Raw genomic sequence first — 15,056 nt, 5'->3', positions numbered from 1 at the left:
CTGCATTTAAAATTATATAGAGCCCATCCATAAGAATATTGTTATTGTTTCTGAGGTATGTTACTATAGCCTTCTTGAAACTATATTCCGTGTAGTTGAACACATCTACATTTGCTGCGAAAGTATTGCTAAATACATTCAATCTAGGTTCAAACAAGTATCTAAATGACTCAGTTCTGATATTAACGTTGCAATTAAAAAGAATTTTTGATCTAGTTGTAATGATGCAGGTGATTAAACTCACTAAATCAGGGCTGTCTATAATTCTATTAATAATTTAAAAAATAAAAGTCAAATCGGAAACCAAAATTATCCACGGAAAGATGGTTTATTCATGAATAAGTATCCTATTGACAGATGATACATGGCCGATACAATGGAGTAATTCATCAAATCGTTAGAGCATGTTAAATTATCAGCTCGTTAACACGAGTTAGAGTGATTGTGATCTGCGAGGAAGGGAGGAGTCGAGTCTGGATATCGAGTATCGATCCCCGGGCAATCTGTTTACAAATTGAACCCATTTTACCATACCTCCATTCGCTATACTTCAATACCTGCCTTCACTCACACTGAAGCAAAGTGATCAACAACGAAATGCTTGTTGAATTCCAGCCAACTTTTCAATCATTTTTTCAACACCGGAGAATAGTCAAAATTGCCGAATCTTTTGGTTTAATGCGGAATCTAAACGTCCAGAGAATCGTTCATTGTACAAATCACAAGTGCTCCCAACTGTTGAATTTGACAGCCACCTCTGGTCTGGAGCCCCAAAATACTTTGTGCACATTCGGGCGATCCGTTCCATTTAACAAACGCAATCTTTAGAACAACGGCGCACGGAGAAAACTTGCTGATCTAAAATATTGCTAATTTATTTAAAATTTCGTCAAATTATTCGTATTCCTGTTGAAAACGGGACTGTAGGTCTTCAACGAATGACAGGTTTCCAAAAAAATTGTGTCTGAACCTGCAATAATACGTGTTCCGATATGTTCTGAATTTACTGACATTTACGAGTATTTTGGGAAATGGCGAGCAATCACTTTTTAACAGAATATTTCTCCGTGCGTCAGGTGGGAATGCTGTAATTTTTCTACCGGTATTTCAATGAAAGATGCTCCGAGGAACTAGCGTCATTGATCCCTAGTCGGGAAACATGCCAAACTCTAAATTTTGTACACGATTTATATTATTTGAGACATCAAAACGGGTCGTTTCTAAGATTCGATCTTGAGTTCGACTGCTCAACCGTGGAACGATTTGCAGGCCTCTGTGTTTCCTCCTTCTCCAAAAAAATTATTCTCACAGCGTCTCCAAAGATGACATAGGCCCAGAGGGATATTCCTGAGGGTCTCCTGTGTGGAGTTAATGTAAAAAATACCTCCCTATTCCATACTTCCCAATACGACATGTCTACACTAACTCTGGAACAAAGTGATCAATAAAAAAATAACAATCTGTGACATGAATTTGTAGAAGTGTAACCAGCCTTGCAATGAACTGTTCGACACCTGGTGAATTAAAAAGATTTAAGACCGGTTGTTTTAGAGAATTTGAACAATTCATCAAATTTCAACTTTGAATTTCGCGTCATGTGAAGGTTTTATTCAAGTTCTGTTGTTATTTCAGTTTTGTGAAACATCTGTTTAGTAATGATATAATAGCAAAACTTGAATAGAACCTTCACAGAACTTTAAAATCAACTTTGAAATTTGATGAATTGTTCAACTTTGAAGGTTGATTTTCAAGTTCTGTGAAGGTTATATTCAAGTTCTTTTATCATTTCAGTTTGGTGAAACAACTGACCAATAATGATATAATAACAGAACTTGACTAGAACCTTCACCGAACTTTAAAATCAACTTTTAAATTTTATGAATTGTTCAAAATTAAAGGTTAATTTTCTAGTTCTGTCAAGGTTCTATTCAAGTTCTTTCATCATTTCAGTTTTCTGAAACAACTGACCAATAATGATATAATAACAGAACTTGAATAGAACCTTCACAGAACTTGAAATTCAACTTTGAATTTTGATGAATTGTTGAAATTCTCCGAAACAACCCGTCCTTAATATTAAAATTTCCCAATCTGTTAGGGTTCTGCGGAATCTAAATCCGACGGGATAACCTTTGATAAATCGCCGCGTTAACCCGCCGGAGAATAAATAACATTGCTTCTAGCTATTACTTTAGCAGTGTTCAGAGCTCAGGTCCAAGTGGAAATTACCCAGCGGCCGGCAGTTCGCTACCGGTTTCGCCGCCGCGCACTTAGCATCATCAATCAGGGCTCTATATTTGTTCTGATAAGGCCGGAATGTTAGCGGGCATCCCGGGCAATCCCGTCAGAATCCCAACCAGATGGCTCGGCGGACCGTAAAAACCAAAACACCATTAAATTATCCCGGCACTGTTGAGTTGAACGGGTAGCGGTGTTACTATTTGCATTTTGAGTGCTGCATTTATAGTTGGGGTATTTTTTACTTTGTGGCTTCAGCAGTTAGAATGTTACTTCAACTCTGGCTGAAACTTGAATGTGTTGAAGTACAGCGCTTGTTATCTTGTTCCACTTATCAATGTTGAATTTAAATCTGACGTTTTTGATTACATTCGGAAATTTTGCCAAAGTTTTTATTTACGAACAAAGTTTTGATATGAAACCTGGAAGCATAATAGACATGATGGAAAGTAAACGCAAACTGCAGATAGCTCCATTGTAACCTCTTCTTCTTTCTAATAAACGACTCGTGTAACAGAAAGAGACGTTTCAACGGAGCTTTTGGCTGCAGGTCAATACATTGTTGTGTCTTATTGTTATTTCTGGGCAAGCAAACACTGTAGAGAAAGCTAGTGTTTATAATTTGTACCTACCAAACAGAATTGCATTCGCTTCACGCGCTTTGTGTTCAGTACATTTTCCAAGTATAATTTCATTGAAAATTTATACGACAATCTGCTCGATACATAGCGTAAATCTGTTTGCCTTAAAACGTAGATAATACTTGAATTTCTGTCGGAAGCAGTGACCGTTGTTGACTTTTCGCCTTTTGATTTTTTTGGTTTTCATGAAAAGATGAGATTCATGAAATTCACTCCTTGGATGGAGGGTGTTTCAGCACGTACTCGAAGGATCCTGAGCATATTTGGAGTGAAAAATGTAGATGTCATTTTGCGGTTCGATGATTTAAATTTAAAAAAATTAAAAATTCATCACCCGGATACAGCCTAACGGACACGTGATACGCACTCTGACTCGTTCCAGCAACACCGTACAGACGAGATGGGGGCGACAGTGTAAAGTGTGACAGTGGCGATGTGAAATTTTTTTTTTTAATTGAAAAAACTTATCGATCAGCAATACGAAATCTGCAATTTTAACTCAGGAATCGCTGGTTAAAATCCTTCGGGAAAATATTAATACACCATAATACAGGGTTTTCCAATAAGAGGTGTTATTTTGATATTCAATCGTAAAAGATCAATGGTTTCGTTGCGTGTGTGGCACTTAGCGCCGTCTTGTTGAAAGTAAACATTGTCCAAATCAATACCATCCAACTCCGGCCATAAAAAATCATTAATCATCTCTCGATAGCGCAATCTATTCACCGTAACTGTTGCTCCAGCCTCATTTTCGAAAAAGTTAGGTTCAATGACTCCGCCGGACCATATACCGCACCAAACAGTCACACGTTGAGGATAAAGAGGCTTTTCAACAATAACTCTTAGGTTTTCCGAGCCCCAGATGCGATAATTTTGCTTGTTGACGAAGCCACCGAGGTGGAAATGGGCCTCATCACTCAAGATGATTTGCATTTGATTCACTCAAGTGAATTTTAATAATTTCAATGCGTTGTTGAAGCGTGTATTGTTCCATTTTTATTTATTAATGGCGTAGTTTTTACTTGTCAAATGTTAAAAAATGACAGCTTTAAAAGTAACATCTACTGAAATAGCGGGCTATTCAAAATAATATCTCTTATTGGAAAACCCTGTAAATGTATATACACGTAACGGGATCATCACAATGATAATTCTTCACATCTTTAAAAAGTTATATAAAGTCATGGAAAGTGATGAAACAAAAACTTTATTAACTGGGTTATGTAGGTTAGGTTAGGTTAAGTTAAAAAAAAAATTTTTGCACCGTTTCTAATGACTTTATATCAATTTTTAAAATTGTGTTGAATTGTCACTGTGTTGAGTTATCATGGAACCGTATATACTATGTATAGTCTTAGAGATGTTTACTACTTTTTTTTACAATTTCCCGTTTTCTGGTTTATAATAATTATTGTTCTATCTTACCGTTAATCTAAACTTACAAGAAAATGCCGACTATTTGCCGTGGTCATTATTTCTTCCCTCCGTCAATAACTCACATTGTGTAACGGTGACTGTTACTTCAACTACTCATTCCTATAAAATACATTCTATTATTTAATTGGATCGAAAACGTCCGCCAACCACTGGATTCTTTAAACGCTGCATTTCAGCCCAAATAAATTTAGCCTTACACCCACAGTTGCCCACAATGTTCGTGTTCGATAAACTTTGTGCAATTTCCCCTGTTCACGAATGCCATAAACATAAACATGGATGCAATTTAAAAGATGAACCGTTAGAAATGATTTCAATTATGTTGCATAATGTATAAAATACATCACGTGTCTGGCCCTGGGACCTAAGGGCTTCATCATAGGCCTTCCAGGGGCGGACCTATTAGGGGGCCCTGCGGGATACCGCGACCGTGAATCGTGTGAGTTCATTTGTAGTTCAATCGGAGATTAAAAAAGGGAGGAAAAAATTCACTCAGATATATGAAAAATAAAAAATAATCTAATGTTGGTATTTTCCATATTATGTGTATGTATATTCCCTTAAATATATAGAAGTTTCATCGCATAATTTAGAAACTAAATAAGATACACTAATTTGTCAACTGTCATTTTCAAAATTCCAACTGATTTGTCAAGAATTCAGGCTCACTGAATATTGGTCGCTAATCTGTGATAAAATTTGTACACGGAGAAAAATTAGTATTGCTGATTATTGAAAATTTCTTCAAATTGTTAGTCATCCTGTTAAAAATGGGACTGTAAGCCGCTTCCTGACAAAGTGTTGGTAAATTCTTAATAATATCGGAACACGTGTTTATCCACCTGCATTGATCTCAATAATATATCAGGACGAAATGCAAACATGTAAGGACTTTAATGAACACGTGTTCGGACATAATGACAAAACATTGGTATTTTACTTAAAGCTTTTTAGCATACCTATCAATTCATTCTTTAATGGCCAACAACCCCGTTTTTAAAGGAAAATATGTGAAAATTTTATGGAAAATAACAACAATCGATTTTTTCATGTATCTGAGGGATTTTTTTAATCTCCGGTTGAATCCCCCAATGAGATAGACCACGAACCGTCACTGACACCAGCTAATGGGACACTTTTGTTTTATTCACAAAAATAATATAAAAATAATGTAATTTTCTATTTTAGGTACCTAAATGTCATCCTTGAAGAATGCCAATTCCATTTCAGAACTATCGTATTTTGCAAGTTAGGCCCTGTCTTCTGAAGGTCCAGCCATCGGTCTCTCCTTTTCACATAAATAGGCTCCAATAAGCCTCTTCTCCCCGTCATGGGAGGTCTTTAATTACTCCATTAATAGAGCCTGTATAGCGTACCTCATCTAACTAACAGCTAACAGGCTATCGACACAACGGGTTTTCAGCCTTGCCTATCTTTGCTTTCCACGATACTAGCTGAATTTCTGCTCTGGGCCAAATGATAATTACTGTCATAAAATTACTACCGAATAATTTGTAGTCACCGAAACTATTAAACACGGTTACTCTGGTTACTTAATGACTTGTTATAATAAGATTTAGAACTTTTTGCGTTCTAATTTGCCACTGCTGGTAAGCTGATATTTAATTTTAACACTGGGCATTAACTTTAGTCTTCGTACGCAACTGATTTAGAAATAGCTATTAAAATCTTAAGAAAAAGGCTCAGAATCGTAAAAATTTTAAATCATTTTAGTTCTTTTTTTTAAATTTAATGTTTTAAATCAAATTTAATAATATTATCATCAGAAGTTCTGCAAGTATTTTTTTGTTTTCTATTATTGTTACAACTGTTTCGGCTTTCAAGGGCATTTTCAAACTGTCCTATAATAATATTATTTTTTTATTTACATTAAATTTAAAAAAATAATAAATGAAGCTCTACGAATCAAACACAAAACAATAAATAATTCATTTTAGCACTGTACAGTATACAACTACTGTATAATGAGAATGATTCGGCAGTATTTTTTCCTTATAATAAATAAGCTAAAATATGTTTTGTTTGTACAAGCAAATATCTTTTACGGTGAGCACTGACGAATTTTTGTCTGTATTTTAAAACTGTAAGAAAAATATAGAAAAAAATGGTTCTCAAACTGTGTTATTGAAATCGAATAAATTATTTTGTAAGTGCCTCAAGTTGTTTAAGATGTAACCTTTTACGTATTGAATTTTCCTGTATAATCTCGAACGCTCTCACGGAAACCCGCTAATAAATTATCTACGCAACTTGAACCGTGTGAGATTATTCTAAACGATTAGAGATATCGAAAACTGCGTTATTCAGTAGACAGTCGAAGATTGTAGGATAGGTATTGAGAATTATTATCCCTTGCCGTTTCTGGCATTGGGGCACTGGGCACAGGTGTTTGGTGCAGCATTTATAGTTTGTGTAATTCCTAAGAATAAGATTTTATTTACTAAATTACTAATATTTTATACTATTTGTCCATCCTTGCCTGAACCAAATGGTTACATGTCAATTTATTTAGAAATAAAATGACTAGGTACGTTGAATTTGTTTTAACACCACTTAAGCCGATATTAAGCCAAAACCTCAAATAATTTTTAACTCTGTTGTGTATTTTACAAAATGTCATGATTAACGAACTTGAATATTTAAAATTCGTGAAATATCCAAAATAATTTAATGTTTTGACTTAATATAAATTTGACTGATCCTCAACTTTATTATGAAACAACTCGTCTAGGCACTAATTATTGTAAATGCCCACCTTGTGTAATTTATTCACAAGCTTCATTAGGGCACCTGTAATATTATTTAAACAATTACAAAATGCATTCTGTTCTTTTGGTTTTGATAATGAAAGTGTTTTCTAAGTAATTTGTAAATATTTTAATTTAATTTATTTATTTAATCCCCCGAGAGAATATGAGAAGAGAACATAATAAAAATTCTTTGATCTGGTAGGTTTACGGAAAAAAATTCAACATTAAATATGTCAGTGTGATTTCTCTTAGTGGTTTACAGTTATATCGGGGAATGAGCAATAGCTATGGTTGTTTCTAGGTATGCTGCAGTAGAATAATATATTTTGTCGGGTTTTATTGTGGGTATGCGTAGGTTTGTGAGCTGCAGGAGTTCAGAACAGTGGAATTTGGAGTTTAGTATTTTAAATAAATAAGTTAAATCGTTTATTTTACATTTGTGTTCTAATTTTTGTATTTAATAAGAAATGATTGTGTAAGAAGACCAAACTACAGGGTTGTATTGAATTTGAGTCCTGACGTTTTTGGCCTGATGTTTTCATATCTTTGTTCACAATTTGGTGGATATGACTATAAAATTATTCAAAAGAATTTGACACACCACCCAAATTTAAATCACTCTCCTATCAAGTTTATCTAATTCAATCTACATAAACCTATTTTGATAAAAAAAATATAATAATTTCACTTGGTTTCAACTTACTACTAGAAACAATAATTTATGACAAATAATTATAAGCAATAATTAGTCATCCGAAATACATACAAATTGAAAAATAAAATGTTTTTACTCGGGAGATATTTTCAATTTGTATTAGTAGTATTTCGGATGACTAATTATTGCTTATAATTATTTGTTATCCTTTATGCTATACATAAAACCTTGTCTTATAAACGTTAGTTAAAAAATAATTATTTATGACCCCGGAGATGGTAAAAGATGCATTTAAGCCCATTTTTCTCAATGAAAGTTATCTTTGAAGGTTTACGCGTAAATTATTAAAATAACCCAAACTAACATCCTAAAACCCTATTTTGTGCATGTTAACTTAAACCCCTGTTAATTAGTTGTCTTCATTAGATATTCACGTTGAAATCAAGTGTTGTTGTTTTAAAGAGTCTTTGCAAACAGCTGAATTCGACAACTCTACCCTATTTTAAATATTATCTAATAGTTTGTCGTATAGTTGTTTGTGTACCGCATACCATCTTTGGATAGTAGGTAGGTACTTTCTGGAAACTGTGTGCTTTTATATGAAAATAGTATTAAGGTATAGCTCCTTCTTGTGCATATTTCTCATTGGCTTAACGTTTGTTTTATTGCAGGTTGCAATTGCAACGAACGAGGTTCGGAGATCAGGAGCTGTGATATTAAAACCGGTCAATGCCGGTGTCTGCCGCACGTGGTCGGATTGACCTGTGATCGCTGCGAGGTAAATAATACACACATACAACCTTTAAAGGCCGTTACACACGAGGAATATAATATAATATAAATATAATATGTGTATTGCGAGCGATATCTCACGTACAATCCCATACGATCGACACAGACGGGTGATATAATATAACTTGGCGTGGCCTAGATTATATCCCTTGATCTGCATGCCTAGCGATATGTTGTAATTTATATTTCCCCTCTCCTTCCCCTTTCTAACCTTAGAGCTTGAACGTATTCAGTTGTCCAGTTGTCTTCTCTGTGTCAAGGGTTCCCAACGGTCGATCGCGGACATATTTTGGTCAATTCCAATAATTACGGTTATTAATTAAAAATAATTTATAACCGTGGGTGAAAAAAAAATTCTTGTCGTAACACAAATTTGTTTTGCTTCATTATTTTCTTATCTGCTAATGAAGCGGTTTAATGTTTAAAGTATTTAATTAAAAAAATGTACGAACATAAATTCTTGTAAGATTCTTTGTCAAAAAGTAATTGCCTAATTCGAAAAGTTTGGGGATATCTGAAATATATTATATCGCCATATAGCTTGCGTGTGCAGAGTGAACATATTCTTATAATTATTGTTCACGCCCACATATACTTATATATTATATTCTTCGTGTGTAACGAGCTTATTTATTAAATTTATGACGTCAACCATTTTTAGAAACAATACTAATGGCTGCCTTATAAATGAGTTTCCCCGACAAAAAAAAAATGCATTGGCGAATTTCATAATAGTTTACTCATTTGACTTTGAGTTGTGAGGTTTCAAGTTCGATTCCCTTAAAAAGCACTTTGAACCATTTTTTTCATAATGCATGGGCGCTGCAAGTCTGGGTATTGTAATGATAATAAATCCCTATTAGTTTTACACTTATCTGAATCTGAAAATCTCTATTAAATTCCCTTTCCTAAAACAGTCACAATTTAAATTATATCTTTCCTTTTATCGGTGTGGGCTTTGTATGGAGTTTTTCGATATCATATGTAGATAGTAATTATCCTAAAATATCCATACAAATTGAAGATATCTCCCAAATAAAAATAAATGCTGCCGACGGGAATTGAACCCGCACCTTCTGATCTCCGGTCAGGTGCTCTGAACCACTGAGCTACGTCGGCTGATTTCCAACACGCAAAATAATTCAAAATTTACTAGTACTTCAATCAACAATTACTGCTTATAACCAACTCAGAAGGTGCGGGTTGAAATCACGTCGGCGGCATTTATTTTTACTCTGGAGATATCTTCAATTTGTATGGATATTTCAAGCGACTAATTATTGTTTATTATAATTTGTTATCCTCTGTGCTATGCTTAAAAAACCTTGTCTTATAAACATTAGTTTATCATTAAAAATAATAGTAATTTTCCTGTTATTTTGAACGCCATGCGTATAAAATATCATCAAGAAGTATCGACATTCTGCTAAGGGGTAAGAAAAGGGAATGGTAGTGGTTTTTCGAACCCCGTGTAAAAAGTAACCTTCTTATTGCTTTGAAGGACAAATGTGTAAAATGATATCCATCTCGAAATAAAACTGGAGATTTGTATAAAAAACAAAGCCACGCCACAGAAAATCTTCTTTATTTCACGGAGAAAAATTACTTTTTTTTTTTTTTTTTTTTTTAAGAAGACAAACATTCCCGGGTCACGAATAACCCAACAATGTTTGAAAATCTCCTACTACCACCACAGAAAGCCGAAAATGTTGCTTGTGTTGTGATGGAGGACTTAGCCAGCCGAGGAATCGAACACGCGACGCTCGGGTGAGCGCTATGCCCACTCAACCACTGACCGGTCATGTCACTTATACCGGTCGGTCATATCACTTATACATAATATTTCTAATTTAGTAAGAATCTCTTCAAATTATTCCTAATCCGGTTAAAATCGGGATTGCAGGCCCTTAACGAATGAATTGATAGGTTTCCTGATTAAATTGACTCTTTATTAAAATACCAATCTATTGTCACGATGTCGGAACACGTATTCATAAAAATCCCGACATTATATTATATTATCAAGACAAACGCCGGTGCATGAACACGTGTTCTGATATTATTACGAATTTACTCAAAGTTTAACAGGAAACGGTATGCAATCCCGTTTTTAACCGGATTGCTAATAATTTGAAGAGATTCTTAATATAATAAATTAGCAATACCTACTCATTTTTCTCCGTGTATACAGGGTGTATCGGCACTTACCCGACAAATTTTAACCAGCTTTTCCTTAGCACATTTGGAGTAAAAAATGTTATGGGCACTTTGCTGTCCGGTAACATTTTTTTTTAATAAAAAATTTACCATTCATATTTTCACCACATGTCACCACTGTTTTATCCTTTGTCACAGTTTGAAAACCCATCTGGCAATATTTTATTCGAGTTTCGTTGAATAATATACGTACGTACCTACATTGGCGCGCTTTTACAATCACAACGAAATGGCATGGCACCATTCGTCTCATTTTTAACTATTATTATTTAGAGTGTATGAAAGAGCGAAGACGCTTTTTGACACACTTGCTAATAACAGCTGTTGAACACGAGAAACAATGCCAATGACAGTGACGGAGTGTGGATTTTTTAATATTTTTTTTTGTTTTTAATTGAAAAAAAATGTTACCGGACAGCAAAGTGCCCATAACATTTTTTACTCCAAATGTGCTAAGAAAAGCTGGTTAAAGTTTGTCGGGTACGTGCTGATACACCCTGTATAGATTTGTTAATTTCAGTTAAGTTTACTATCAAAAATGAAGCTATTAATTTGTGACTTTTCCAGCCTGGTCACTGGGGCATAAACTCGGGCTCCGGTTGCTCGCGCTGCGTGTGTGACCCCGTGGGGGCGGAGCGCGCCGGCGAGGGGGGCCTCTGCGACCAGCTCACGGGACGCTGCCTCTGCAAGGCCGGGGTCACCGGCCCGGCCTGCGACGTCTGTCTGCCGGGGCACTATGGCTTCGGGGACAGGGGCTGCATCAGTGAGTCTTTATCCTAACCTAACCTAACAAACGTACATAACCTACATAAACAGGGTGTCCTGTAAGCTAGGGAACAAACGAAAGGTGGATGGATGATAGTGGAGGTCATGTGCAATCAAAATGACCGCATAAGTTGTATATGTGATTTGAGATTTTCACAATCCACGAGTATTTATATCGTGTCGAAAAATGCGAAAATATTCTGATTTTCATGAACACGTGTTCCGACATCGTGATAATATGTTCGTAATTTACTAAAAGCTTATCAGGAAACCTTTTAATTTAAGACCTGCAATCCCATTTTAACCGGATTACCAATAATTTGTAAAGATTCTTAATAAGTTAGCAATACTATTTTTTCTCCGTGTACACGTGCTGTGACCTGATAATGGACACTGTGACGTCCGAAACGTTGGCTAAAGAAGGAGGTAGCGTTTCACGGCATAATACCCCAAAATAAATCATTAGAATATGTTGTATTTCAATTTTCAACCCTTTTAATGTTTTATCATTTTTTTCAAATACTCCATCAAAAAAAATCGTTCTAAAAATTACAGTGTGTTTTGGATTTTTCTTTTTTATTTATGCTGTTAAATTAATGTATTAAGTTTTTTTTATGTATTCCGTATACAGATTATGATAGTATATCTATTTTTGTGAAATTCTTTTTTTTAAATAAAAGCTGAATGGATTTGACATATATAACAATTATAGAAAGGTTAACCATAACTAAAAAAACTGTAGCATTGTGTGTTGATTCCGGCAAGGCATATAACTTACTGGTCACTCTGTAATAAATAATTATTATTTGTAATATGCAAATCACAATTTTTTAATGTTTAATTTCATTTTACTAAACTACGAGTTTTAATGTTAGGAGGTGGTTAACATTTTTACAGTAAAAATGGAAGGTTACTTGCAATCAAAATGACTAAATATGTTCTGGTCCAATTGTTAAGGCGAAGCTTAATGCTAAATCACTATTTTGATACAAAAATATGCTTGAGATAAATTGAAGGTTTTCCTATCGTTTCGCTTGAGTAGAATACAAATAAAAAATAAATTACTCAATAAAAAATATAAATGTAAACTACTAAAAAAAATCAATTGAAATGTATGAACGGGTAAAGGAAACAACTTTTAAAAATACAGTATTATAGCTAAGATTATTTGTGACAGTTTCACGTGATTAACTTTTTTGCCATTGCTCCATTGCATCCCATTTGTTTAAAATCCGGGTCCTAGATAGTCCACTCTGCCAGTGCGGCATGGAAAATGAGACTCTTGATCACGTTTTCTTTAATTGTAAAAATCATTCAACTTTCAAAGGCATTTATCGTTTACTTATAAAAATCACCCACCAATCTCCCCTTAGTATTCCTTATTTACTTTCTCTCAACAATTCTCGCATTTTCTCAGTTCTATACAAGTTCATAGACTTGAATGACTTCAATATTTGAGATTTCCTATTCCCGTATAGATTTCCCATGAAATTATAACCATCTCCCTTAACTTTAACGGCACATAGCACTCTCTTTAGGGTGAATTGCCTAATACAAAAAAAAAACCTTTTTGCTTTCTTATAAAATTATTTACAAAATAAATGAAAATCCATTTTGTGCTTGAAATCGAAAGTTTCTAGACTCCGTTTATCAAGCGAATGTAATGCCTATTACCTATAATATAAGGTATACGAAGAATTTACACATTTTTGGCTTGTAGCTTCTTCTTAGCCCTTGTATTAGATTTGTTTTACGTCCAAAATATTGTATTTCATTGAAAGAGCTCTGAATGTAACAACTAAATATAGTTAATTTTTATTGCAAAATTCTCCAGTCTTTTAAAATAAATATCAATTCTAATTTTGCCACTCATCTGCTTATAAATGTAATATCGATAGTAACGAAGGGTAAAATAACAAATCAATGTCCAGTGTTTTTTTATAGTGTGGTCTGCGTGCAAAGTCATACACTTTTTAATAAAACATGTTTTTCTTTATCTTTTAGTAAATAATAAATCTAGATAGAGCCTAGGAACTGCATTGTACCCTTGAGGTGATCGTTTACAAAAACGGCGCTATAAAAAAATATACAATTATTATTATTATTAAATGACCTCCCCTATAACACCACTTCGTTTGATCCGTAGCTGACGGGACACCCTATGTTGATGTTAAATTATTGTTATTTTTTTCCTTCCAGAATGCGATAATTGCTCCCAGGGCAGGGTGTGCGACCCCGATACGGGGCGCTGCGTGTGCCCCCCGCTGTCTCAGGGACCAACCTGCAGGGACTGTCGCCCTGGCTCTTGGGGACTAGTGCCTAACAAGGGTTGTAAAGTGAGTAAACCTTATTCTGTTGTGTGTACTACTTCTCCCAGGGCAGGGTGTGCGACCCCGATACAGGGCGTTGCGTGTGCCCCCCGCTGTCTCAGGGACCAACCTGCAGGGACTGTCGCCCTGGCTCTTGGGGACTAGTGCCTAACAAGGGTTGTAAAGTGAGTAAACCTTATTCTGTTGTGTGTACTACTTCTCCCAGGGCAGGGTACATGATTGTGTGTCCAACTAACTCAAATTACGGACACTGCAAGGCTGTGCTGAAAAATTGACACAAGAAGAATAAGAAAACATTGAAATTGATCTGTTTTTAGAAGGCAGAAACTGAGGAATCACAAAGAAAATCCATAATATCAATTTTCATTTTTATTTTACTTCTCTCCTTTTTTCAGCAACTGTCCACTCTTCGATTCATTTTAAAAGACAATAAACAGCTGATAGACGAAAAGCTCAAATAAAATAACAAATTACCACCAAATCGACTCGAAATGTGATGTAGATTCATTCACCAGTTTGTACCACTAGTTTCCGGACACCGTCTATACAAAAACATATTTGACGTCCTCAGAAATCGAGCCGTTTTTAATGTTTTGACGTTTCAAGTAATGGCTTTGTTAAACCTCGCCTCGGCCCGTGTCACGGTTTGATCAAATCGATTTTGGTCAGCCGTCAAACATAGAAGTGTGACTGTCGAATGTGCCGACGTCAAAAATGATTGGGAACACATTGAACTTACTGTTAATTATAAATCATTCATTCTAATTCATCCATTCTAATTTATTCATTCTAATTAAATCATTCTAATTCATTAATTCTAATTCATCCATTCTAATTTATTCATTCTAATTCAATAATTCTAATTCATTTATTATAATTCATTAATTCTAATTCGTTCATTCTATTTCATTAATTCTAATTCTTTCATTCTAATAATTTTTTTTGTTTTCACATTTCTAGTACTGCAACTGTTCCGTGGCAGGGTCGGTGACGCCTCAGTGCGAACCCACCTCCGGCACGTGCAGGTGCAACAAGGGCTACGCCGGGCCGCACTGCGACACGTGCGCGCCCAACAACCACGGCTACCCGCGCTGCCGGCCCTGCGCGTGCCACGCGGCGGGCACGCGCTCTGAGGCATGCGGCGATAAGGGATGCAGCTGCGATCAGAGTGGACAGTGCCCCTGCAAGGTGAGAAAACAGTGACTTCACC

At 35.2% G+C, this 15,056-nt stretch overlaps 1 protein-coding gene across 1 annotated transcript in view; it reads left to right on the top strand.

Annotated features, from left to right (window-relative positions):
* Nucleotides 1–15,056, top strand: part of wb (wing blister) — a 393,659-nt gene that overhangs the window by 345,057 nt on the left and 33,546 nt on the right. The window contains exons 13-17 of the mRNA XM_089631097.1: nucleotides 8,414–8,520; nucleotides 11,319–11,514; nucleotides 13,716–13,852; nucleotides 13,894–14,010; nucleotides 14,807–15,034. Of these exons, the coding sequence (XP_089487223.1) occupies nucleotides 8,414–8,520; nucleotides 11,319–11,514; nucleotides 13,716–13,852; nucleotides 13,894–14,010; nucleotides 14,807–15,034 (785 nt within the window). The remainder of the gene's footprint in view (nucleotides 1–8,413; nucleotides 8,521–11,318; nucleotides 11,515–13,715; nucleotides 13,853–13,893; nucleotides 14,011–14,806; nucleotides 15,035–15,056) is intronic.

The sequence above is a fragment of the Hesperophylax consimilis genome, chromosome 4 (genome assembly GCF_061612785.1).
Source record: "Hesperophylax consimilis isolate HC1 chromosome 4, BYU_Hcon_1.0, whole genome shotgun sequence".
Lineage (NCBI taxonomy): Eukaryota > Metazoa > Arthropoda > Insecta > Trichoptera > Limnephilidae > Hesperophylax > Hesperophylax consimilis.
The sequence above is the reverse complement of the archived record's forward strand: the minus strand, read 5'-3'. Positions and strand labels throughout refer to the sequence as shown.